We start from the raw sequence: 27,391 nt of genomic DNA on the forward strand, positions 1-27,391 counted from the left end.
ACCTCGCGCTTGGTGGCGCCTGGCCAATTCCCTCTCCTGGACAAGGGGCCACAGGGAGTGGGTGGAGGCCTGGACCCAGGGAAGGGCCCGGGTCCCCTCAGAACTGCAACAGCAAGAGGGTTGGCGGAGGCTGTGGCATCAAGCAGGAGGAGGGCTGGTGCAGGGTGGAGGTCAGGCCCTACAGGCCACTTTGAGGGGGAAAAAACAGGTCAGAGAGGCAGGTAGAAGCCCATCTCCTCGCCCCGACACCACTCAGGAAGAGCCACCTGTTGCTCCCCACGTTACGCTAACTCACAGCCCCTTCACCTCCCTGGCCTGTCCCCCAGCCATCCACGTCATCGGTCACTTCCGACGAGAAGGTGGACTACGTTCAAGTGGACAAGGAGAAGACCCAGGCCCTGCAGAATACCATGCAGGAGTGGACAGACGTGCGGCAGTCCTCGGAGCCCTCCAAGGGCGCCAAGCTGTGACACCCCGTGCCAGGGAGGGGCCCAGAGGCCATGTCTGCAGAGCCGGCCTCCCCGTCTGCTTGTCCTTCGCCTCTCCAGCGTGCCCTCCTGCCCACCTCCTCTCTCCTCTGCCAGTCTGGCCTTCAAAGCACTTGGCATCAGGGACCCTGACCCCTTCCCCCTGGGAGGCGGGGGCCTGATGGAGGCACTTCCTCTGCCCTCTCCGGGCCCACCTTTGATTTTTATCAGCAATGGCCATCCTACCTTAGTTAGAGCTCTTGCCAAAAAGCATCCTTAATCCTCCGCCTGTCCTTCAGACCCGAATATCTACCAGACGTGCGGGGGCGGGGCCGCGGCTGGAGCTGATACCCCACCTCACCGTCCGGCCTCCAGCTACTGGGCTCCCTACCTCGGTCCCAGAAGAGGCCACATCGTCCCACTGACCAGGCACCCAAGGATCAGCAGGCCAGTGTGGACACGGACCTCTTGGTCCCTGTCTTCCTTGGCAGGGGCGGGGCGAGGCCACCTAAAGGCGGAGGAGCCACAGGGGAAGGTCAGAGGCCGTCTTGAGGGACAGAGGAATTAGAGCCCGAGACACGGAAGGGCAGTGGAGCCCCGCAGGGGTTTCAGGGCAGCCCCCCACTTTCAGGAGTGGGAGATGTGGAAGGACAGAGAGGCTGGGGACGACCGGCCACCGAGAACACGGAGCGGGGCTCAGAGCCCAGGAGATGGGGAGACAGACTCTGTGGGGCCGGGCCCCTGGGAATGTGAAGCATCAGGCCGGCTCTGCCGTCTGGGACAGAGAGCCGTCCCCCCGACCCCGCCCGCCTGGAGGCACCGCTCTGGACAAGGCTTGGACTGTGCTGGACGACAGCGTGGGGGTGGGGGCGCCGGCATGGCGAGGGGGGCCGGTGGAGCTGGTGGGGGGGGTGACGCGGGGAGCAGGGTGGGCGTGCGGGGGTGGGGGTACCGAGGGGCCACCCTGGGACAGCCTGGGCGGAGGCACCCGGGGGTACCCGGGACTGGCATGGAGACGGCGCAGCAAGTGAGCTTCTGTAAGACGGGTGGCGTGGCGGGGGCTGCGCCCCACCCAGCGCGCCTGCCGGAGAGACAGCCCCCGGCAGTGCCGCGGAGGCGCAGGCTGAGCAGAAAGGGATTGGTGACGTCGCTGTCGGGGAGCAGCTGGCCTGGTGGCAGGCGAGGGCAGTTCCCAGGACTGCCGGACGGCGGGCGGAACAGAGCCCCGAGGATGTGGCAGGGTGGCCGGTGGCTTGTGCCCTCCAACTGAGGTTTGTGCAGGGCCCAGGAAAGGTTAGGGCTTGGCCTGGTGCCCAGTCAGCTCAGGTCACCTGCTGTTGCTCTGTGGAGTCCCAGGTGCCCTGTTGGACTCAGGCCTGGCTACAGGGACAGGAAAGGGCAGGGCTGGAAAGGCCCCCAGGTCCGTGTCACCCTCTGCCAGGACAGAAGGGGGGCATCACCCCCAGGCTCCTTCTCCCAAGTCTGGGGAGGGAAACTCTCATGTTAAAGTCCTTGGCCAAATTTTTAAAAAGTTTCAGAGGCAACTGGGCAGACCAGCTGTTCCATCCTACCCTGGGGAGAACAGGCCTTCTTCCTCCAGAAGAAATGAGTTCTGACCCTACCTAAGGGAGGTGGCTACTGCTCACCTTTCTGGTCCTGTGAGCGTGTGTACACACACACACTCACCCCCTCAGCAGCCTGAGGCCTGACTGTACTCCGTCCTGGAAGAGATGGTCTCAACAGGTGAGAACTCTTCCTAGTATTAGTCACATCAACTCAGTTAAGCGATGGCAGCGGCTGCTGTGGCCAGGTCTGGACTGCACACTGAGGACACAGGAGTTAATCAGACTTTGTGTTTGAGAAGGTCACGCTCGATGAGGAAAAAAGACAAGGACACGTTGGTGATGGCCGTGAGAGACTCAAAGCTGGGGATGTGTGGAGAAGTCAAGACCACTGCTCCAGGAGGCTGGTGTGTGGGCAGGAGTGGGGAGGTGTGCAGATCAGGGAATGTGGTTTCTAGGAAAAGCGGGTGCCTGACTTGGCCGGAGGGGAAGAAGGGTCAGATTTTTAGAGGAAGGATGGTGGGTTTGGGCTCTATTGGAGGAAGATGGAGAGACTTGTGCTTTGAAACAGGAGACCTTTGGGAGTATGGGCCCAGGCCAGGCCCTCAGCAGCAGCAAGGCCTTGGTGTTCGTACAGATGAAGTGGTGATGCTGGCAGTGGCCTACCCTGGGCAGGGTTTGGTAGGTCACTGCCCAGCCCTGTGTCCCTTTAGGGCCCTCTGCAGACAGTCTCATACGGCAGGGCTCTGAATGGTATGCCCACCCCCACCCCAGAGACATCAGGTGAGCCCAGGTATGGATGCGTCAGTTTCCAGTATCATTCCCTATTGATCATCAGGTGCCCTAATGATGTCAATGTTTTCCGAATGTGCCATAAGGTGAGTGAGACTGGTTGGAGTCTCGAGAGATGGAGATGTTCAAATCTAACCTCCAAGGAGGCCTCCCTCCAGCTCTTGGTTCCTCCAACCTCCAAACCCTTAGGGTGGAGGCAGGAGCAGAGACCAGAGGGAAGTACAAGAGGAGCAGAGACTACTGAAAGCAGAGACTTGGAGCTCAAAAGCCCCAAGTACCAGGTGTCTGAGATTCCCGTCGGTGGCTCAGAGTTCACCTCTGTTGGTGGCCCGGCGTGGACGGAGACCCCAGGAAGCCCTACATCAGCCAGCAGAGCCCCCTCCTGCCTGGGGCTCCCAGGAGCAGCAGCTGTCCCCTCCTAGTCCAGCTCTCCTGCTCCGCGGGGTCAAAGGCAGGGAGGAGTGCCTACAGGGAGCTGTGTCTCTTCCCCACCAGTGGGGTCAGCTGGGCCCTGAAGCCTCTTCTGTGGCTGTTCCCTGCTCTGTGACCTGTCTTGAGGGCCCTCCCTAGACCTGATTGCAGTAACTTTTATATTCGAAACCGTTCAACTGCGTCCCATCCCTAGGACAGAAGCACAACGGTTCTCAGCCTGCCCCGAGGCTAAGGCCCCCAGCTGTGGCCTCCCCACCCTGCCCTGCCCACGGCCCTCTGAGGGAGCTCCGGAAGCTGGAAGCAGAGCGCGGGGCAGGAGGGAAGTCGGCGTGTCCTTCCTCTCTCCGTCCGTCCGTCCTGCGCACGGCGAGCGTCAGGCTGCGCACAGGAGCGCCAAGCTGCTGCCTTCTGAAACCCACTGAGCTCTTCGGGGGACCAGTGGGCCGCCTGCCACGGGGCTGGCGTGTGATATTTGGTGGTGTGTGTTCTTATGTGTTGGTTACACGTGTCTTGAAATGTAGAATCATTTTCCACGGAATCATTGCTTTATCAAGAAGAGAAAATGGGCTAGAAGCAGCCCAGTCTTAGGTTTCTGGCCCTGTTACCATTTTAAATTGACATTTAATTTTTCAAATCGCTGTTGGTGCCTAATCACTTAAGTTATTAATTTATTGTTTTCTTTAAAAAAAAAATTGTAACATGTATTTATCCTGTGAGTAGGTCTGGGGTGGGATGGGAATGCATTCACAGGCGTCCTGTTTTTGCGGTGGTGGCACAGGCCTTGAGTTTGCAGGGCCCTTGTTACTGGAGGCGGAGCTAGACGACAATAAAGTCCGTGAGAAGAAAGCAGAGAGGCTGCGGTGTCTGCCTCGTCCGGAGGGCGGGCGGCGGGCTTCACAGGACATTGGTCCTCGGCCAGACGGTCCGCCCCCATCCCCAGCCAGTCCACCTTCCGCTCAACAGGAGATGACTGGGGACCTTTCCTGGCTGTAAGAACAAGTGCGAATCCCCCTTACCTTGGAATCTGTATTCCTGGTGTGTGAAATGGAAGTAATAGCAACGTCTGCCTGATCATCTTTCTTAAAAGGCGCGCTGGACCACAGAGGTGAGTTCTGAGCATGACCTTTCGGTCTCTGACAGACCCGTCAGCCCACCTGCGTTGGTCCCTGAGTCTCGGGGCTCTGTGGGCTTTGGGGCCAAAGCTCAGCTCTTCCACTGTAGACCAGGAAGCCCCCGGCCAGGCCGTCACTGTGCCAGGCTCCCAGATGGGCAGGCCCTGAGGGCTGCAGGCTGCTTTGCTCCTGGCCTGAGCCCACCCACCCAGGTTCTCCGGGGTAAGAAAGGAGTGTGGGAGCAGCCGCGAGCTCCAGGCACCCGGGAGCTGATAGATGAATCCGTCTACAGCGTCCTGTCTGGGTGGCCCCAGCCTGTGCACCCACCCTTCCAGAGTCAACCCCCCCCCCCCCCCAATCCAGGCACATCCCCGCCACCAGGCCTCACATTTACACAGCACTTCCGTGCAGGGCACACTCACCTCCCCGGTGCAGCACGCAGGTCAGCAGGGCAAGGGGGTGTCCCTGCCTTCCTGCCCAGAGACCGTGAGAAGCCATGGCTAGAGCAGGAAGAACGACAGCTTTGAAGGCTTCAGAGAACCTCTTTTTATTCCTGTTTGAGACTCTGGTTCTCGCCTCTCCGTTTAGAAAGGGTACAGCAGTGTCAGGGCACAACGCGGGCAGTGTCTGCTTCCCCACCAGCCCCGGGGACCGTGACCAACAGCTGAGGTGCTGAGCCAGCCAGCGTCCCTCAGGACAGACGTCGTGAGACACACACACACACTTGCAGTAAAATAAGGACTCTCTCTCGTACCCAGAAGGGGGCGTTCTCAGGCACTGAGGCAGGAGAGGGGGCTAAGGGGCCGTCCTTCCCCTCTGCATTGCTCGGTGTTGGGGGGCGGGGTGGAGGGGCCCTCTCTGATCCCGTGCCAGCCTGCTTCCCACCTGCGCTCCTCACAAGAGGACAGCGTCAGCACCCACACACACTGCCTCAGTCCCCTCGGAGAAGCAAGATGCAGCCGGAGGGGCGACACGCAGCCCCTTGTTTATGCTGGGGCCGGGACCCTCCTCAGGTCTGTACTATAGAGACCCAGGATTGTCTGAAAGGAGCTGGAAGGGAACTGCTACTTGATGGCAAACACGGGGCAGGAGCTGAGGCCCAGAGAGTGTCCATCTCGGGTGCAAGTCTTCAGGGGACTGATCCCAGCGTCGGGCCCGAAGGCAGTTTAAGGGGCTCGGGTCTCACCTCCGCCTCTGAGTCTCCGTGCCTGCCAGGCTGAGGCCGGCAGCCCCTGCTCCATCGCTCTCGCCCTTGAAAGGGGCTGCCTCCACGGCCTCCCCCAGACCCCACCTGGCTGAGCGCCTCTGCCCGGGACCTGGGCCCCCCCACCCCGCGGTTGGCTGTGGCACCCCACAAGCGAGATTGGGCTGAGGGGGTGGGTCGAGGGTTCCCATTAGAAGACCAGTCTGTGAAAGTCACCACCGCTGCCACCTGCAGGGCTGCAGCCCCCAGGAGGGCCTTTGTCCTCGTCTTTGTCGTCGTCAAAGCCCCTCCGCCAGTGTGGGGACGCGGGGAGTGCGGAGATGTAGGCCGCCCTGCTCCGCGCCTCCTTCTCCTGCTCCTGGAAACACAGATGGGGATGGAGCAGGAGGCTTCAAACGTAGGCTCCGAAGCCACAGTGCCCCCTTCACCACCCACCCCGCCTCCCATGGCCACCCAGCCCTTCGGAGCTTCACCCCTGGGGAGGGCCCCAGAGCCGGGCACAGAGGAGAGCCCCAGCTTCCCCCCAGGGGCACTCCTGCTCAGCCGGAGGATGGGAGGGCCAGACCCACAGCCATCCTGTATCTAGGCTTCGAAACCATTCCTCCTCCCCTCCCAGTATAAGCTCCCAGCACCCTGGAGAAAAGGAACTCACTTCCACTGACTAGACTGAACTACTCCCAGCACCTCACTTCTACTGAGGTGAACTTCCACTACTAGACTGAACAGCGGACAGGGGCCTCAGGTGGCACCTGGAGGAGACAGTCTAGAGACTTCAAAGGTCACCTCCTACCCGACCAGGACCTCTCTGCAGGCTTCCTTCCTGTCGAGGCAGGAGGGACAGACTCTGCCGAGGAGAAAGCTCTCCCTCCTGCCGCGCTGGGGCTGGCCCTGGAGACCCCTCACCACTGGCCCCAGACCCACCTCCCCCTGAAGGACTCAGTGGAAATGGAAAAGCAGACCCAGTGTCCCCCACCCAGGTGCTGCAAGGCCAGGGTCCAGGTGTGAGCACCCCAGCTGTTTACAGCAGCATGCCTCACGCTGCTCAGAGCCCTGGCTGTTTCACTTGCTATGTGATGCCACCCTAGACTCTTTGGAGTTGGCACAGTGAGAGGGAAACCCTCCCAAAGGCCTTTCCCACCCACTCGTATCCACTACTCACTCACAGAGCCTCTCCTCCAGCACACAACAGCTTAATAAGAAACGGTCCTTCCTAATGTGTGTTGAAAAGACCCTGATGCCGGGAAAGATTGAAGGCAGGAGGAGAAGGGGACGACAGAGAATGAGATGACTGGATGGCATCACCGACTCAATGGACATGAGTTTGAGCGAACTCCGGGAGTTGGTGATGGACAGGGAGGCCTGGCGTGCTGTGGGTTCATGGGGTCACAAAAAGAGTCAGACATGACTGAGCGACTGAACTGAACTGAATGTGTGTGCATGAGGTCTGTCTGGCCCACTGATTTTTTTTTTCCCCAGCACTGAGTGAGGTGAGTGGATCAAAGGAAAAAGGAAAAGACTCTGAGAGAGGAGCAGCCACTTAATCCAAGCCGGTGGGCTGCTGGAAGCCCATGGGGGTCTGCTCACCTGCAGAAAAAGAATGTTGTCTTTGGAAATGGCTTCCATCAAGTCCTTGTGGAGGGTGGGCTCTGCCCGGGTGCGGGGTGAGCCAGGCTCGGCCTCGGACCCCGCCTCGGGTCGCTGCCGGTAGAAGAGCACGTAGGCCGTGTCCTTGGGGAAGAAGGAGGTGACGTTGCTGACAGACTCGAAGGAGGAGAAGGACACCCGGGTGTCGTTGAACAGGTACCACTGGTTGTCGGGCTCTGGCCGCTCGGCGGCTCCCGGGGCCAGGGCAGGGCGGGCAGCGCCCTCGCGGGCGTAGCAGTAGTAGTGGCCGCTCTCGGAGGACAGCCCCGAGTGCACCACCACGCTGCACAGGTCGTAGGCCTGGCCCCGGCCCCCGGCCAGCGGCAGGCGCAGCAGCAGGGGCACGGACACGTCGTCCAGGATCTTGCGGCGCCGCATGGTGCGCAGGTCGAAGGAGAAGCGCAGCAGCGTCAGGATGAGGTAGCGCGGGCCCTGGCTCAGCTCCACCACCTTCTCGGCGTCCTGCAGGGACGCGCACGACTCGCAGTGGTAGCGGTTCTCTGACGTCAGCCTCTCGGGCGACAGGAAGTAGTTGACCAGGTCCAGGACGGAGCGGGAGCCGTCCCCGGAGGCGGCCGCAGCACTCTGGAGGGTTCCTGGGCCCGGGCCGGCCGCCGCCTCCTCCCCATCAGCCGCCGCCTCCTTCTCCTCCTGGGCCTCCTTCTCTTTCTCCTCCACCTTCTCTTCCTCCTCCTTCACCTTCACTTTCTTCTTCACCTCCTCCTCCTCGTCCTGGACCACCCTCTCCTCCTCCATCTCCTTCTCCTTCTCCTCCTCCACCTTCTCCTCCTCCTCCTCCACCTTCTCCTTCTCCTCCTTCTCCTCCTTCTCCTTCTCCTCCTCCTCCACCTTCTCCTTCTCCTCCTCTTCCTGGGCTGCCCTCTCCTCTTCCTCCACCTTCTCCTTCACTTTCTCCTCCTCCTTCACCTTCTCTTCCTCCTCCACCTTCTCCTCCACCTCCGCCTTCACCTTCTCCTCCCCCTCCTCCTCCTCTCCCGCCACCTCCTCCTCCTCTGTGCTCTCCCCCCTCTCCACCTTCTCCTCCTGCCCGCTCTGTCCCCCGAGGCCGTGGGGACCCAGGCCTTCTATGTCCAGGATGGTGGGGGGGACGTCCCCCGTGATGCAGTGCTTCCTCTGCCTCCGAGGCCCGGCGCTGCCTGGCTCCTGGGCGCCAGCGTCCTCCGCGGGGAGCATCACTGAGCCCAGGCGGCGGCGGCGGTGGTGGTGATGGTGGTGGTGGCGGCGGCAGCGCTCGGGTGGGGGGAAGGCGAGTGAGAGGTCCGTGAAGGCCTCCTCCCTGGAGGAGACGTTGAGGCAGCGGAGGCAGCATATCCGAGTCACGATCTTGCCCCCGAACATCTTCTCCACGGAGGTGGCGCTCGGGCCGGGGGGCTCCTCGGGCGGGGAGAGCGAGCTCGACTGCTTAAGCTTCTGGCAGATCCTCGTCCCGGTCTTCTCCTCTTCGTGCAGCCTGGCGCGGGGAGCAAAGGGCTTTCGTCCACACGCACGGGTCACACACGTTTATACACGTGCAGGAGGTGGCACAGGGAACACACTTGCACGTGTTCTCAGGACAAGCACGCACGCTATATACTTAAACCTGCATAAAGCTCACAAACCTGCCACAAAAAGCTGTGCGCGTGCCCCCAGAGCGCTGATGAGAAAACACACACGTGCACACTCAGGCAAGCACAGTGTACATACACACACTTACCCTCCCCGGTCATGCTTCACCTCAGCACTTCCAGAACGTGCCCCCACCCACAGCCCCTGTCCCCATCTTCTCCAAGCCTTCCACAAGCGCCGGACCACAGCCCAGTTTCCAGGAAGAGACAGCGCTGCCCAGGGGCACGGGGCTTCCCCCCAGCACCCTCTGCAGACGCGGAGCCCCGAGCAGAGCCAGGCCCCGCCTCCCCTACCGATCCAGCAGGTACTTCAGGTACTCCGAGCAGTCCTGCTGGGTGCCGGGGCTGAACCAGGGTGTCCAGGATGCAGAAAGGAAGTTCTCTGGAGAAATGGCGGGACGCTGCAACCAAAGCGGGAGAGAGACGAGTCAGGAGCTGGGGGGCCACTCACCAATCAGCTCCACAGCGTGCGGGGCCTGAGGGTCGCCCTGGGGAGTCACTGCCCCAAACTCCCAGCCTCCCCATTCATTCCCAGCTGTCTGTCCCTGACTTCTCCAATCCTACCAAGTCCATGCCACCTAAGAGCACGGCATCCACATAGAGGATGTGTTTTTCTTCCCTTGTTTGTTGCCATTCCCTCTGCCTGAAACACCCTTTCCCCTATCAGAAGCTTAGCTTAGAGTTCAAGTCCCAGATGCCTGGTCCCCTGTCCCACGCAGTCCTCCAAGGGCCACCATCCCCCTCATAATCAGCCTCTCCCTACCCTGCGTGGAAACCACACACGCCTCGTTCTCTGCTTAAGCACTACAGTTCCAGTCTACAGGTCCATCTTCCCCACCAGACTGCGCCCTGTGAAAGCATGACTGGCTGATGCACCTCCGTGCCCCCGCCCCTGCAGAGGGCCTGTGTGATGCCTGGTCAAGGCCTTTAGGTTCCATGAGGGCAGAGGCAGTGAATAAAACAAATACAGCCCTCAGGGTGCCTGGCAGTGTGAGTGCTCCAAAATGACAGCCGGCCAACAGAGCAACACCTCATACGGTCAACTGGATCACCGACGGGAGCCAAGTGGGCAGCGCCGCACAGGGGGGCTCCACTGGCTCGCCCTCTCCTGCCCAGTCAGGGCACTGAGCCGGCCCCATGGGCTCTGCCCGTGAACCCACGCCCGCCTGGACCGGGGCCCAACAGCTTACAGCAAGCAGGGGCCTGGAGGCAGGTGCAGGCGGGTTCCGGTGAAGGCGAGGCGTCAGACCAGGCCTCCCCTCCAGCATCCCCCGCACCCCACAGCCCGCTCCCCCTGCGCTCACCTGGCTGTGCTCCAGGAAGGCGAAGAGCCACTGCAGCTTCGTCATCAAGGGCTGCGAGTTGTTCTCGGTCAAACGGAGCACACAGTGTCTGAAACTTCAAAACAGAGCACCCCGAATTAAGCTGGGGCACCCAAAGAGCCTCTAACTCACCCACACTGTGGCAACCCAAGGCCTCCAGGCCACAGGCAGGACAGACACTTGTAGCTCAACTCTGGGCCAGAAGCCGGGCAGGGGGGCAGGTGAACAACTCGGTTGGACAATTAAATGACCCCTGCCATCCCCCTTCCAGTTCTAACAGCCCCTGACTCCAAGAGCTGAATGTCCTAAGGTTCTAATATCTGAACTCTCAGACATGCTCCAGAGTCCATGCCAATATCACCACCAGCCGCTCACACCCTCTACCCTGCGTCCCTGGGTGATGGTGTTCAGACCATCCAGAGTAGCAGGCCCCTACTCCAACCAGAGCCCCTTCCACTAGGACCACCCCCAAGTTGTTCCTCTTTCCTCAAATGAGTGAGGCAGGGGTCAATGTGAAGAATATGCTGAAAAAAAGAGGGCGCTGTGGGGGCAGACTAGGGCTCTTGACACGTCTGATCCTATGGGAGACGAGAAGAAGTCCTTCCTGACAACCACATCCCCTGGAACAACCCAATTCCCAGGCCCCAGCTGAGCTCCTGTTTTCACAAAAATCTCTGAGCATACAGGTCAGGCCATCTCTCTAACCTGCACCCACTGTACGGGGCGGTGTAACCAAATTGTGGTCCACTTAGCAGGCTGCGACAAAGCAAGTTCGGAGAGAGCATTTAGAAACTTGTATAGTGACTTGACATCACTGTTATACAGACACATGAACATCATCTAGTAAGTCATTGCATTATATTCTACAAAAGTAGGAGTCTACAGCAGACTGGAAATCCAAAAACAAAACAAAGCTAGTCCTTCCCCAGGCAGCTTGAGAAGCACAGCAGCAGCGGTGTCAGGAAGTCCTGGAGTTCAGTTCCAACCTCGTTCCCCTGGAGTTGAAGCTGAGAGGACAAACTGCCTGGAGCTCCTCCCACAGCCAAAAACAAGCCTTACTTTGAGACTTGTCAAAAAGATGCTGAAGTGTGGTACTGGTCAAAGAACAGGGGAACCGATAAATAGAATAAAGAGCCCAGAAACAGACCCCCATAAACACAGTCAAGTGATCTTTAATAAAGGAGCAAAGGCAGGAGAACGGGGCAGAGACACTCTGGTCAACAAAATGGTACTGGAACAAGTACACGTCCCCCACCAAAAAAAAGTAATCTGAACACAAACCCTACACCCATCACAAAAGTTAACTCAAAATGGATCATAAAATGCTCAAGTATAAAACTCCTAGAAAACAAGAGAAAACCTAGTGACCTTGAGTGTGGCGAATACCTTTTTAGAAAAATCACCAAAATAATAAGCCAAATTTCATTAAAGTTAAAATGTTTCTGTTACAGTATCAAGAGAATTCCAGAAAAACATCTACCTCTGATTCATTGACTACAATAAAGCCTAGCCAATGAAGGCTTTGACTGTGTGGACCACAACAAACTATGGAAAATTCTTAAAGAGATGGAAATAACAGACCACCTTACCTGCCTGAGAAACCCGTGTGCATGCAGGTCAAGAAGCAACAGTTAGAACTGGATATGGAACAATGGACTGGTTCAAAATTGGGAAAGAAGTACATCAAGGCTGTTTATTGTCACCCTGCTTATTTAACTTCTATTCAGAGTTATATCATGTGAAATGCTGGGCTGGATGAAGCTCAAGCTGGAATGAAGATTGCCAAGAAAAATATCAATAACCTCAGATATGCAGATGACACCACCCCTATGGCAGAAAGCAAAGAGTAAAGAGCTTCTTGATGAAGGTGAATGAAGAGAGTGAAAAAGCTGGCTTAAAACTCAGCATTCAAAAAAACCTTAAGATCATGGCATCCAGTCCCATTACTTCATGGCAAATACATTGGGGAAACAATGGAAACTCTGACAGACTTTATTTTCTTGGGCTCCAAAATCACCATAGACAGTGATTGCATCCTTGAAATTAAAAGACACTTGCTCCTTGGAAGAAAAGCTATGACAAACCTAGACAGCATATTAAAAAGCAGAGACATCACTTTGCCGACAAAGGTCTGTAGAGTCAAATTATGGTTTTCCAACTAGTCATGTACAGATGTGAGAGTTGGACCACAAAGAAGGCTCAGCACCAAAGAATTGATGCTTTCAAACTGTGGTGTTGGAGAACTCTTGAGAGTCCCTTGGACAGCAAGGAAATCACACCAATCCTAAAGGAAATCAACCCTGAATATTCATTGGAAGGACTAATGCTGAAGCTCCAATACTTTGGCCACCTGATGCAAAGAGCTGACTCATTAGAAAAGACCCTGATGCTGGGAAAGACTGAAGGCAGGAGGAGAAGGGGATGACAGAGGATGAGATGGTTGGATGGCATCACTGACTCAATGGACATGAGTTTGAGGAAACTCCGGGAGATGGTGAAGGACAGGGAAAGTTGGTATGCTGCAGTAAATGGGGTCACCAAGAGTCAGACACGGCTGAGCCACTGAACAACAACAATAACCTACTAGAAAGGCCAAAATCCATACACTATAGACACTATGTATAAAACAGACAACTAATTAGATCCTATTGTATAGCTCAGGGAACTCTACTCAGTGCTCTGTGGTGACCTACATGAGAAGGAAATCCAAAAAAGAGAGGGTATATATACATATACATATACATATACATATACATATATATATATACATATAGTTGATTCACTCTGCTGTGCAGTAGGAACTAAGTCAACATTAGCAAGCAACTATATTCCACTAAGTACTAATTTTTTTAAAAAAAGAAAGGCCAAAATCCTGAACACTGACAACACCAAATGCTAGCAAGGACAGGGAACAACAGGAATTCTCATTTATTGCTGGGGGAAATGTAAAATAGTATAGCTACTTCGGAAGAAAGTTTTACAGTTTCTTACACAACCAGATATACTCTCACCATCCGATGCAGCGATCATACTCTTTGGTATCCACCCTAAGGAGGTGAAACCTTATGTCCACACAAAAACTTGCACAAGTATGTTGATGCAAGCTTTATCATAACTGCCAACTTTGAAGCAGCAAAATATCCTATATCCTTCAACAGGTTAATGGATAAATGGAACTGTGGTACATCCTGACACTGGACATTTTCCAGTGCTAAAAAGAAATGCACTCTCAAGCCATGAAAAGAAATGGAGGAACTTTAAATGCATATTACTAAGTTAAAAAACTCAATCTGAAAAGACTACATACTATATGATTCCAATTGTATGGTTCTGAAAAAGGCAAAACTAGGAAAACAGTAAAAAGGTTGCCAGGAGTTGGAAGGGGATGAACAGATAGAGCAGAGGATTTTTAGGGCAGTGAAAATACACTAAATGAACCTCTGGGACAACATTAAACACACCAACATTTGCATTACAGGGTCCCAGAAGGAGAAGAGAGAGAAAAGGCCTGAGAAAATATTTTAAGAGGTAGTAGCTGAAAACTTCCCTAATATGGGAAAGGAAAAAGTCCCATACAGGATATACCCAAGGAGGAACACAATGAAACATATATTAATCAAACTGACAAAAGTTAAAGATAGAAAATATTAAAAACAAGGGGAAAGCAACAAATAACATAAAATGGAATCCCCATACCTTTATCAGCTGATTTTTCAGCAGAAACTCTGCAGGCCAGAAGGGAGTGGTATGGTATAGCTAAGGTGATAAAAGGGAGAAAACTGCAACCAAGAACACTCTACCCAGCAAGGCTCTCGTTCAGATTTGACAGAGAAATCAAAAGTTTTATAGACAAGCAAAAACTAGGAGAATCTAGCACCACCAAACCAGCTTTACAACAAATGTTAAAGGAATTTCTCTAGGCAGAAAAGGCTACAACTAGAAACAAGAAAAGTATGAATGGGACAGCCCATTGGTAAAGGCAAACATACAAAAAGGTAAGAAATCATCTACCCACAAATATGATATCAAGACCAGCAAATGTTAAGAAGAGGAGAGCAGAAATGCAGCATATTGGAAATGCATGGGAAATTAAGAGACTAGCAACTTAAAAAACAATCTTGTAGAGACTATTATATCAAAACCTCATAGTCACTGCAAACCAAAAATCTACACTACACACACTCATAAAAAAAGAAAAAGGAATCCAAACTCCACACTAAAGATAGTCAACAAATCACAAGAGAAGAAAGCAAAGAAGATGGGAAGGGAAAAGACTTACAAAAACAAAGTCAAAACAACAAAATGGTGATAAGAACATTCATATTGATAATTACCTTAAATATAAATGGATTAAATGCTCCAGGCAAAAGACACAGACTGGCTGAATGGATACAAAACGAGTCCCATATATATACTGTCTACAAGAAACTCACTTCAGATCTGGGGACACACATGACTGAAAATGAGGAGATGGAAAAAGGCATTCCATGCAAATAAAAATCAAAAGAAAGCTGGAGTAGCTCATCAGACAAAACAGACTTCAAAATAAAGACTGTTATAAGAGACAAAGAAGGACACTGTATAATGATCAAGGGATCAATCCAAGATCTAACTACTATAAATATATGTGCCCAACACAGGAGCACCTCAATATATAAGGCAAATGCTGCTGCTGCTAAGTCGCTTCAGTCGTGTCCGACTCTGGGCAACCCCATAGACAGCAGCCCACCAGGCTCCCCCGTCCCTGGGATTCTTCAGGAGTGGGTTGCCAGTTCCTTCTCCAGCGCATGAAAGTGAAAAGTGAAAGTGAAGTCGCTCAGTCATGTCCAACTCTTTGTGACCCCATGAACTGCAGCCTACCAGGCTCCTCCGCCCATGGGGTTTTCCAGGCAAGAGTACTGGAGTGGGGTGCCATTGCCTTCTCCCAAGGCAAATGCTAACAGCCATAAAAGGAGAAACCAACTGTAGTACAAGAATAGGAGGGGACTCTAACCCTCCCCACACACTTTCATCAATGGACAGATCATCCAAACAGAAAATTAATAGAGAAATAACGGCCTTGCATGACATATTAGACAAAATGGACTTAATTGATATTCATAGAGCATTCTATCCAAAAGCAAAATACAAATTCTTTTTCAAGTGCAGGTGGAACTTCTCCAGGATTGACCACATGCTGGGCCACAAGGCAAGCCTTGGTAAATTTAAGAAAACTTGGAATCATATCAAGCATCTTTTCTGACCACAACACTATGGGATTATAAGTATTGACCACAGAGAGAGATTAAGATGTTGGAGTAGTAGGACATAAAGCTCACCCTCTGCCACAAATACACCTATATGTGAAATGATCCTCACAGAATGTCTACTGAACACTGGCAGAAGACCTCAGACGGGCTAAAAAGGCAAAAAAAAAAAAAAAAAATCTCCATGTAACTGGGTAGGGGAAAAAAGCAAGCAAGCAAGACAGGAATTGGGATGGGATGTTTACCACTGGGCGGGAGCTATAAAGGAGGAAAGACTTCTGCAACCTGGGAAGCCTCCTCACTGGCAAGGAGGTCAGCCAGGATGGAAGGGGAGCCTCACGGCCTCAGAGGAGAGCGCAGCGGGCTGTTCGTGGCAGCCAGAGCAGAGGGAGAACTGCACGGATGGTCAGTACCACCAGGCACTCCCCAGCCTGACATGCAGGTCCACTGGAGCTGGCAGCGGGGGGTGCTGGAACTCAGGCTTCAGGTACCAGAAGTGGGGAGAGGACTGGGGCTGGAATCCAGTGTGACTACACCTGGGTCTGTATGACTACCAGTCCATGGCAAGTAGATACAGGAAGGGGTTAACGTGCTTGAAAACCAGGGTAACGACAAATCAAAAACATACAATAAATTCACACACACATCCACACACAAGGAAGGGAACTATAATACAAAAGAAAATCATCAAACCACAACAGGAAAAAGAAAGGGACAAAGAAGAAATATAAATCAACAGGGAGACTTCCCTGGTGGCCCAGTGGCTTAGACTCCATGCTCCCAATGCAGAGGCCCAGGGCTCGATCCCTGATCAGGGAACTAAATCACACATCCACAGCTAACAGTTTCCATGCCACAACTAAAAGATAGCACATGCCGCAACAAAGACCCAGCACAGCCAAATGAATAAATGAACAGGAAAACAAGGTTTAAAATGGCAAAAAAAAAAAACCCAAAAAATACAGATCTATAAATAATTACCTTGAATGCTTGAATGTCAATGGACAAATATACTCCAATCAAAAGACACAGAATGGAAGGTTGGATGAAAAAACAAGAGCCTTCAATATGCTGCCTATAAGTGACCCACTTTAGGGCAAAGGACACACAAAGATTGAAAGTGAGGTGATGGGAAAATATATTTCATGCAAATAGAAATGAAAAGAAAGCAGGGGTGGCAATACTCATATTATCAGACAAAACAGACTTCAAAACAAAGATCATAGAACATAGTCTAATACAAAACATACCAATGTTTCCTTAGGACAGACTCCCAAGGCCATAGAAATAAAAATAAAATCAAATGAGACTTAATCAAACTTAAAAGTTTTTGCACAGCAAAGGAAATAAACAAAATGAAAATAATAACCTACAAAATGGAAGAAAATATTTGCAAACAATGTGACCAACAAGGGCTTAATATCCAAAATGTATACAAGTAGCTCATACAACTCAACAACCAAAAAACAACCCAACAGAAAAACAGGCAGAAGACCAAAACAGACATTTCTCCAAAGTAGACAAACAGATGGCCAGTAGCATGAAAAAATGCTGTTAGGGAAAGTAAATCAATAGTCTTGTTTAGGCTTCAGAGACAAAGCAGAGCAGGCCTCTGACCTAGCTTTTCACCTGCCTGGACACTGCCCTGACTTGGAGTGCCCTGAATGCCTGCTGTGAATGCAAGACTTGAGGCACCACAGATAAGATCGGAGACAAATTCTGAAATTGTTGAGCCCCTGGAGGGGTACTGGTCAACCAAGTGCCAGGCGCTTAACAAGATTCCAAGTTTTACAGGACAAAAAAATAGCATTGACATGAAGCCAGAGCTGCAATTTGCTCACAGATTGATGGTATCAGTTTGCGTCCAGGGATTAAAAGCAGGAACCCAAAACTGCAATTTTTGAAGTCTCACCCATGGAGCGGATGCACTAGCTGGGACCTTTTCCCAAAAACCTACCTGTTTGGTGATGTATCCTCTACTGTTCCTATTTCTCTTTTCTTTTAATGTTAGTATACTGAAACCCAGCTAGATAATTCCCTAATAAATATTTATATTATTTATTTGTATATAAGGAGTGGCTTATTTTGTTAACAAATCCTTTGAACCTGGGACAAAAGTGAAAACAAGACACTGGTTGGCGCTGAGTAGGATTTGTGAAACAAAACGCCCCTCTTCAAGAAGAAAGAGATTAAGGTTGATGAAGAGTTTATTCCCAGATGGCAAGATTCACCTTATTGCTCGTTAGCTAATGAACGGTACATACTCACTGGATTATGTGAGAATTGGAATCTTAAAAAGTGGTCCAAACCCTGAGCAGTTACTGAATGTTTGCGGCTCGCACAGACTGAAAAAAGACAAGAATGTGACACCGCGTGAGACGCTGGACCCTCTTCTCTGCCTACTGTAAGGTACATGAAGCTAACTTAAAATTGTCTAAGAAGTTACAACTGGAAAAAGAATTATGAGATTTGTGAGGGCAACTGTCCATGCTACAATGCCAAAATTATACTGGCATTAAAAAAAATTGGCATTAAATGTTCACTTTTTAAGCAGGCTCTCCCTTGCGCCTGCCCACATTTCTAACAGTGTCCCCCACTGCCCTCTCTCTCCTGTTTGTGCAGTTGTGGACTTCTACCTCCCCAACTCGCTGTCTCCCTCTCCATCAGCTAATCCCCTTCTAACCTCCCCTATCAGGGGAGTGAGGAGCCTAGCTTCCCCCACTCTAGCAAGTTTCTTTGCCCCTTCAGATTCTTCTGATCAAAGACGCCACCTCCCCAGGGGGACGATCCAAGATTTTTATCAGCCCATCTGCCCCTTTTATCACAGTCAATTTTAGCACTATTTGGTCTATATTTCAGCTGTAAAACTGTGACTATAGAAAGATGACTTTTTTTTTTGGACACAGGATGGCCATGATATTCTTTAGACTCTGGATTTTTTTTTCTCTTTGAAACTGCAAAACTGGTTTTTTTGCATTTGCAGTTAAAACACAGGTAGCCTGTTAAAAAGCACTGCCTAGGGAATAGCTTGGTGGCTCAGACAGTCAAGAATGTGCCTGCCATTCAGGAGACCAGAGTTCGATCCCTGGGTCAGGAGATCCCCTGAAGAAGGAAATGGCAACCCACTCCAGTATTTTTGCCTGGAGAATCCCATGGACAGAGGAGCCTGGCAGGCTAAAGCCCGCCACTCAGACACAACTGAGTGACTAAGCACTCACACAAGGAAAAGCTTGACGTTAACCCTCGCATGTCCTTGAAATACACAGCCCACTTTGCCTGAGACCTCAGCCTTGGGTAAATTAGAACTTCAAGCCAAGAAAGAAAGGGTTGGGGGGAGGGGTCAAAGAGGCATTTTAAATCTCAAGCAGAAAACTATGACATCTCTGTCTGGATTTATGTATGTCTCAGTGTGTCTTTGTTTTGGATAATATTGCTGAGGTTAATCTGCATATGAACTCTAATTCAATTGACTTAAAGAAAAGTAAGCATTTACAAATCAAACATTACAAGAGAAATCAACCTAAATGAATTTCAGGTTCACATGAACTGGGAAATAGTAAATATTTTATGGCTTCCCAGGTGGCTCTAGTGGTAAAGCCTGCCAATGCAGGAGACATAAGAAACATGGGTTTGATCCCTGGGTCAGGAAGATACCCTAGCGGAGGAAATGGAAATCCATGTATGGATGTGAGAGTTGGACTGTGAAGAAGGCTGAGCGCCGAAGAATTGATGCTTTTGAACTGTGGTGTTGGAGAAGACTCTTGAGAGTCCCTTGGACTGCAAGGAGATCCAACCAGTCCATTCTGAAGGAGATCAGCCCTGGGATTTCTTTGGAAGGAATGATGCTAAAGCTGAAACTCCAGTACTTTGGCCACCTCATGCGAAGAGTTGACTCATTGGAAAAGACTCTGATGCTGGGAGGGATTGGGGGCAAGAGGAAAAGGGGACGACAGAGGATGAGATGGCTGGATGGCATCACTGACTTGATGGACGTGAGTCTGAGTGAACTCCTGGAGTTGGTGATGGACAGGGAGGCCTGGCGTACTGTGATTCATGGGGTCCCAAAGAGTCGGACACAACTGAGCGACTGATCTGATCTGATCTGATTCTTGCCTGAAGAATCCCATGACCTGAGGAACCTGGTGGGCTACAGTCCATGGGGTAACAAAGAGTCAGACACAACTGAAGGGACTCATCATTAATGTTTATTTGCTAACCTAATTAAGACATGTCTTGAGTCATCAACACTGTGTAATACTTTTATTGTGCCTAGTTTAATGTAAGCTAAATTTGTCCATAAGGAAAGTAACTCAAGTGAAGAAACTTTTAAACAAAGAAAAATGTAAATGAGACAGGAGCTTTTAGATAAATTCTATTAATTTATAAATGCTTTATTATGCTTTAGGAATGTCTATCTAAAATAGTCTCTCCAGGTTGGAGTAACTCGAATTTCTAGAGTTGTGCTAAACTAATTGATGAAAGTTTACTGAATAGCTAGGTCATTTCCAAATAAAATAAGATTTTAAAATATTAATTACTGAACACTAACTTCCTCTTACAGAGAAACTAAAGAGATTCTGCACTATTAATGAGTATGTTTGGTGCCACCCTGAGATTTTCTCTATAAGAAAGCAAATGTTTTTAGAAATTATCACTGGTATTTATGTTCACCAATTTACAGAATGCTAATATAAAGGACAGTTCAGGGTTGCTTAAGGATAGTACGATATGTGTTTTTAGTTTAAAAAAAAGTATGAAAATTGAAATTACATTTTATTAAGAAAAAAAGGTCTGATATACAGGTATCTGTTTCTAAATGAATAAAGTGATTTTTGTTTTTTTAAACAGAGATTTATGGAAGGCGGACCCCAAGAAAAGAGTTTTGTGCATAGTACAAATTTTGAGACATTGAACTGCCTTTGATAATGAATTTTAAGTTTCTTTACCTCTAAAGTGATCTGTTCTATGTTTACCTTCAAAATCTTTTGTTACTTTGGCCAAGTAAATAACTATTTCACAGTGACCTATATGATCCTATCTAACTGAGTGTTATAAACCCTTTTCATAGTTTTGGCAAAACTTTCTAAAATTAAATTCTCAGTTCAGTTCAGTTCAGTTCAGTGGCTCAGTCGTGTCCGACTCTTTGCGACCCCATGGACTGCAGCACGCCAGGCCTCCCTGTCCATCACCAACTCCCGGAGTCTACCCAAACCCATGTCCGTTGAGTCAGTGATGCCATCCAACCATCTCATCCTCTGTCATCCCCTTCTCCTCCTGCTTTCAATCTTTCCCAGCATCAGGGTTTTTCAAATGAGTCAGCTCTTTGCATCAGGTGGCCAAAGTATTGGAGTTTCAGCTTCAACATCAGTCCTTCCAATGAACATTCAGGACTGATTTCCTTTAGGATGGACTGGCTGGATCTCCTTGCAGTCCAGGGAACTCTCAAGAGTCTTCTCTAACACCATAGTTCAAAAGCATCAATTCTTCAGCGCTCAGCTTACCTTATGGTCCAACTCTCACATCGATACATGACTACTGGAAAAACCAGAACCTTGACTAGACAGGCCTTTGTTGGCAAAGTAGTGTCTCTGCTTTTTAATATGCTGTCTAGGTTGGTCATAACTTTTCTTCCAAGGAGTAAGCATCTTTTTATTTCATGGCTGCAGTCACCATCTGCAGTGATTTTGGAGCCCCAAAAAGTAAAAGTCTGACACTGTTTCCACTGTTTCTCCATCTATTTGCCATGAAATGATGGGACTGGATGCCATGATCTTAGTTTTCTGAATATTGAGCTTTAAGCCAACTTTTTCACTCTCCTCTTTCACTTTCATCAAGAGGCTCTTTAGTTCTTCTTCACTTTCTGCCATAAGGGTGGTGTCATCTGCATATCTGAGGTTATTGATATTTCTCTTGGCAATCTTGATTCCAGCTTGTGCTTCATCCAGCCCAGCATTTCTCATGATGTACTCTGCATATAATGAAGTTCGTTTGATCTCTAGCTGACTTTGGAGTGCTTTAGAGGGCCCCTGAGACATCCCAAAGAGAGATATTAAACTACCTGGCTTCATTTGACATGTTAAATTACATGAGAAGTATTGCTGGAGGAGTGATATATATATATATCTGTATATATTATACTATATGGCTGATTTACTAATACAGATATCCTAAAATTATGTGGGATTCATAAAGATCTGATATGTCCTGATAAAATGTTGCCAATTAAAATTCTACTTTTCATATGAAAGTGTTATGTGTCACAGCAATGACCAGGTTGCTTTGTCAACTGTAACATAATCAGATTTTAAACATGCCTTCTATGGTTTCATTCTGATGCCTTTGCAAAAATAATGCTACTTCTTCAAGACTTAGAGAAAAGACTTTCTAAGAGAAACCAGATAAACACATTTTGTTATTAACAGTAACAGGGTACCAGACTGAAATTTGTTAAGAAAACAAAGTTTTCTTAGAATGCAACTTTGGTAACAGATTGTGAATTTCTTTGCCTTTAAGTTATTTATATTTGTTTTTAAAATCCTATTTTTTTAAATATCTTACCCCTTTGGTAAAGTAAATAAGTACTATTTCACAATGATCTCTAAAGATTATGGTACTCTGGTAAAGCACTGAAGATAAAGCTCATTCTGCTTTGCTGTTGTGTCGCTCAGTCATGTCCGACTCTGTGCCACCCCATGGACAGCAGCACACCAGGCTTCCCTGGCTTTCACTATCTCCTGGAGCTTGCTCATACTCATGTCCACTGAGTCACTGATGTCATCCAACCATCTCATCCTCTGTCATCCCCTTCTCCACCTGCCTTCAAGCTTTCCCAGCACTCTCAGACTATTGTTATCCTGATGTCCTTAAAACATGGAAATAGTCTACTCCTAAATTCATTTCAGTTCACTCGTTCAGTCGTGTCTGACTCTTTGTGACCCCATGGACTGCAGCACACCAGACTTCCCTGTCGATCATCAACTCCCAGAGCTTCCTTAAACTCATGTCCATTGAGTCAGTGATGCTATCCAACCATCTCATCCAATGAGTCAGTTCTTCACATCAGGTGGCCACAAGTATTGGAGTTTCAGTCAACATCAGTCCTTCCAATGAATATTCAGGACTGATTTCCTTTAGGATGGACTGGTTGGATCTCCTTGCAGTCCAAGGGACTCTCAAGAGTCTTCTCCAACACCATAGTTCAAAAGCATTGATTCTTCGGTGCTCAGCTTTCTTTATGGTCCAACTCTCACATCCATACATGACTACTGGAAAAACCACAGCCTTCTCTAGACACACCTTTGTTGACAAAGTAATGTCTCTGCTTTTTCATATGTTGTCTAGGTTGGTCATAGCTTTCTTCCAAGGAGCAAGCGTCTTTTAACTTCATGGCTGCAGTCACCATCTGCAGTGATTTTGGAGTCCCAAAAACTAAAGTCTGACACTGTTTCCATTATTTCCCCATCTATTTGGCATGAAGTGATGGGACTGGATGCCGCGATCTTAGTTTTCTGAATGTTGAGTTTTAAGCCAACTTCTTCACTCTCCTCTTTCAATTTCATCAAGAGGCTCTTTAGTTCTTCTTCACTTTCTGCCATAAGCGTGGTGTCATCTGCATATCTGAGGTTATTGATATTTCTCTTGGAATCTTGATTCCAGCCTGTGCTTCATCAAGCTCAGCATTTCTCATGATTTACTCTGCATATGAGGTAGACAAGCAGGGTGACAATATACAGCCTTGACGTTTTCCTTTCCCAATTTGGAACCAGTCTGTTGTTCCATTTCCAGTTCTAACTGTTGCTTCTTGACCTGCATACAGATTTCTCAGGAAGCAGGTCAGGTGATCTGGTATTCCCATCTCTTTAAGAATTTTCCACCGTTTGTTGTGATCCACATAGTGCTGCGGTTCATGGGTTCATGCAAAGAGTAGGACACGATTGAGCGACTGAACTGAACACAGTCAAAGGCTTTGGCATAGTCAATAAAGCAGAAGTAAATGTTTTTCTGGAACTCTCTTACTTTTTCAATGATTCAATGGATGTTGACAACTTGATCTCTGGTTCCTCTGCCTTTTCTAAATCCAGCTTGAACATCTGGAAGTTCATGGTTCACATACTGTTGAAGCCTGGCTTAGAGAATTTTGAGCATTACTTTGCTAGCACGTGAGATGAGTGCAATTAAATTGGGGAGTTTAAAATGGGTAAGCAATAGCTGTAAATCAAACAGTCAGGGGCTATGGGAAACCCAAAACATCCACTTAGCTATTCTCTACTCGCTGACAAACTTCATTTTTATTTGATGGGACAAAGCCTTCCCTGGCTGCAGGGTTAATGCCCTTAACAATGAAAAATGTTTATGTTTCAATGAACATTAAATTCCAGTTTTGTTACTCATTTCTGAGATATAGTTCCTTGTTGTTCTAGTGTTTAAAATTTAATTAAGTTGTTAAAAGGACACTTTAAGTTTGTTTCTTATATCAGTAGTCAATCTTTGGATAAAGATCAGATGCTCCATGATCTACAACCAGGAGATTAACACTAAGTTAATACTAAGATTAACACTAAGTTATTTAACTAAGTCAGATGACCTGGGGATATACCTAATGATAGTTCCTGGCTTAAATTCTTACTTGTGACCTTAGTAATAATGGCTAGCTATATTATGTTCTATGTCACTTGTTCCAGAAAATTGTTGTCTCTCACATTACCAAGTATATGACTGAGCTACAGATAAAAGGATGTATTTAGTTCCCTGTGAAATCAATGGGTTTAATAATGTAACTCCAGATATGGGAAGAAGCAATAAGAGAGAATATTTTCCTGGTTCAAGAGGCTAGTAAGATAGGTATGGTCTGGAGGCTTCTTGGTATTCATGGGGCCTAGTCCAAGGACAGCACACTGAGTGGCCTATCAATGAAATCCTCTCTGGACCTGGGAACGAGCCTTTCCAGCGCCATGGGACACAGTGGCCATGAAATGCCCCCAAAGCATAGTCATTTCTGTGGCTATGAAGGGGCCCTGCTGACTGGAAACTGGCACTAGCAGACTGCCTCTGCAAAGATTAAATCACGGCCACTACACTGCTGACCTTCAACATTCCCTGAAAGGAATTCAGGGTGGATATCAGGAAGCAGGCGCTCACTCTGTGCTCTGGGAAAAAGGGACAAAACAGGTCTTCAGATAGTCAGATGTTTTCAGGTAATGTTTTTTATCTTTTATGAGCCCAAATTCTTCAATCTTCTCATACTTAGAGAAACACTAACACCATGGTCCAATGTCTAGTCCTGTTTCTCCTGGCTGGCCTTTCTTCTAGTCACCTTGACAGCTCTTCTACTTTTATGCAGATTGATGATGACATCAGTTTGCATCCAAGGATTTCAAGCGTGAACCACAAACTGCAATTTTTTAAGTCTCACCCATGGAGTGGACACGCTACTTGGGACCTTTCCCCAGTTGAGACTCCATATGTGCTGTGACACAGGACTTCCCAGCACTGTTTGAGTCTGGATGTTCGTCAAAATCCAATTTGGTGATGTATCCTCTGCTGTTTCTATTTCTCTTTTCTTTTAATGTTCGTATACTGAAAGTAAGCTAGATAATTCTCTAATAAATATTTGTATTATTTGTATAAAACAAATAGCTTATTTTGTTAACAAATTCTTTGAATCTGAGACGAAAGTGAAAACTTTCAGTAAAACAGATGCTCAGTATCACTAATTATTAGAGAAACACAAACCAAATGAGGTACCACCACATGCCAGTCAGAATGGCCATCATTAAAAAAGTGTACAGGGACTTCCCTGATGGTCCAGCGGTTAAGAATTTGCCTGCTGATGCAAAGGACACGGGTTCAAATCCTGCTCTGGGAACATCCCACATACCACAGAGCAACTAAGCCCATGCACCACAACTACTGAAGCCCACACACGCTAGAAACCACGTGCCACAACTACAGAGCCTGACCCCAAGAGCTGAAACTACTGAAACCTAGGTACCCGAGAGCCAGTGCTCTGCCACAGAAGACACCGCAATGAAAAGCCCCCACTCGATGTAACTGGAGAAAGCCCATGCATAGCAACGAAGACCCAGCACAGCAAAAATAAATAATTAATCACTTTTCTTTTAAAAGCCTTCATATAACAAATGCCAGAGAGTGTGGAGAAAAGGGAATCCTCCTATCCTGTTGGTGGGAACGTGGGTTGGTGCAGCCACCGTGGAAAACATTATGGAGGTTCCTCAGAAAAGTTAAAATAGAATTACTATATGAACCAGCAATTGCAATCCTGGGCATCTGTACAGACAAAACTATAATTCAAAAAGATATATGTACTCCTAAATGCCTAGCAACACCATTCACAATAGCTGGAAATATGTTATTTCCAGGACATGGAAATAACATAAATGTCCATCAACAAATGAATGGAATAAGAAAATGTGGTACATATATACAATGGAATACACTAATCAGCCATAAAAAGAACGAAATGATGCCATTTGCAGCAACGGCGATGTAACTAGAGATTATCATACTAAGTGAAATAAGTCAGAAAGAGAAAAACAAGTATCATAAGATACCACTTTTAAGTGGAATCTAAAATATAACACAAATGAACTTATATATGAAACAGAAAGAATCACAGACATAGAGAATAGACTGGTGACTGCCAAGAGGGACACTGGTGGAAGAGGAATGGATTGAGAGCTTGAGTTTAGCAGATGGAAACTGTTACATACGTAATGGATAAATATGGCCCTACTGTATAGCACAGGGAACTATATTCAATATCCTGTGATAAACCATAATGGAAAAGAAGATGAAAAAGAATGTATAAACAAATTGGACCTACTTAAACTAAAAGGGTTTTGCATAGCAAAAGAAACTATAAATAAAATGAAAAGACAAACCACAGATTGGGAGAAAATATTTGCAAATGATGTGACTGACAAGGGATGGTTCTACAAAATTTACAAAGAGCTCATAAGGCTTAATATCATCAAAGCAAACCACCCAATCAAAAAATGGGCAGAAGGCCCAGACATTTCTCCAAAAAAGACATACAGGTGGCCAAGAGGCACATGAAAAGATGTTCAACATCACTAATTATTAGAGAAATGCAAATCAAAACTACAATGAAAGGATTGGTGCAAGATGGCAGAGTACAAGGATGTGTGCTCATCTTCTCCTGCTGCTGCTAAGGTGCTTCAGTCGTGTCCGACCCTGTGCGACCCCATAGACGGCAGCCCACCAGGCTCCACCCTCCCTGGGATTCTCTAGGCAAGAACACTGGAGTGGGTTGCCATTTCCTTCTCCAATGCATGAAAAGTGAAAAGTGAAAGTAAAGTTGCTCAGTCGTGTCCGACTCTCAGCGACCCCATGGACTGCAGCCTACCAGGCTCCTCTGTCAATAGGATTTTCCAGGCAAGAGTACTGGAGTGGGTTGCCCTTGCCTTCTCCCATCTTATCCTACCAGAGCACAAAAATTACAGCTAGCTGTTAAACCACCATTGACAGGAAGGCACTGGAACCCACTAAAAAAATATACCCTACATCCAAGAACTAAGGAGAAGCCACAACAAGACAGTCGGAGGGGCACAATTACACTAAAATCAAACTCTATAGCTGCCAGGAGGGCAACTCACAAACTGTTGAACAATAATACCAAAGAAGTTCTCGCACTGTTGTGAAGGTTCTAGGCCTCAAATTAGGTTTCCAGGCCTGAAGATCCAGCCAAGGGACTGGGAATACACAGGGAATCTGATCTGGAAGGCCAGCAGGATTTGATTACAGAGCTTCCATAGGACTGGGGAAAACAGAGAGTCCTGGAGGGCACAAACAAAATCTTGTGCTCAACAAGACCCAGGGGAAAGGAGCAGTGACCCTACAGGACACTGAGCGAGACCTGCCTCTGAGTGTTTGAGGGTCTCCTGCAGAGGTGTGGGTCAATGGTGGTCTGTCATGGGGATGGGGGCACCGGCAGCAGCAGTCCTA

The 27,391-nt window shown here is 48.8% G+C and overlaps 2 protein-coding genes across 3 annotated transcripts in view; one reads left to right on the top strand and one right to left on the bottom strand.

Annotated features, from left to right (window-relative positions):
- Positions 1-4,099, top strand: part of GAB2 (GRB2 associated binding protein 2) — a 183,200-nt gene extending 179,101 nt beyond the window's left edge. For both annotated transcript variants that reach the window (XM_025286253.3, XM_025286254.3), the window contains exon 10: positions 327-4,099. In XM_025286253.3, coding sequence (XP_025142038.1) covers positions 327-470 — 144 coding nt within the window. In that variant the 3' untranslated portion in view covers positions 471-4,099. The remainder of the gene's footprint in view (positions 1-326) is intronic.
- Positions 4,100-4,896: 797 nt separating this feature from the next.
- Positions 4,897-27,391, bottom strand: part of USP35 (ubiquitin specific peptidase 35) — a 56,945-nt gene continuing 34,450 nt past the window's right edge. Inside the window, exons 8-13 of the mRNA XM_045165802.1 lie at positions 10,143-10,236; positions 9,133-9,239; positions 8,183-8,684; positions 8,015-8,050; positions 7,154-7,906; positions 4,897-5,927 (exon numbers count right to left, since the gene is read on the bottom strand). Coding sequence (XP_045021737.1) covers positions 5,760-5,927; positions 7,154-7,906; positions 8,015-8,050; positions 8,183-8,684; positions 9,133-9,239; positions 10,143-10,236 — 1,660 coding nt within the window. The 3' untranslated portion in view covers positions 4,897-5,759. The remainder of the gene's footprint in view (positions 5,928-7,153; positions 7,907-8,014; positions 8,051-8,182; positions 8,685-9,132; positions 9,240-10,142; positions 10,237-27,391) is intronic.

The sequence above is a fragment of the Bubalus bubalis genome, chromosome 5 (genome assembly GCF_019923935.1).
Source record: "Bubalus bubalis isolate 160015118507 breed Murrah chromosome 5, NDDB_SH_1, whole genome shotgun sequence".
In the NCBI taxonomy this organism is placed as follows: domain Eukaryota; kingdom Metazoa; phylum Chordata; class Mammalia; order Artiodactyla; family Bovidae; genus Bubalus; species Bubalus bubalis.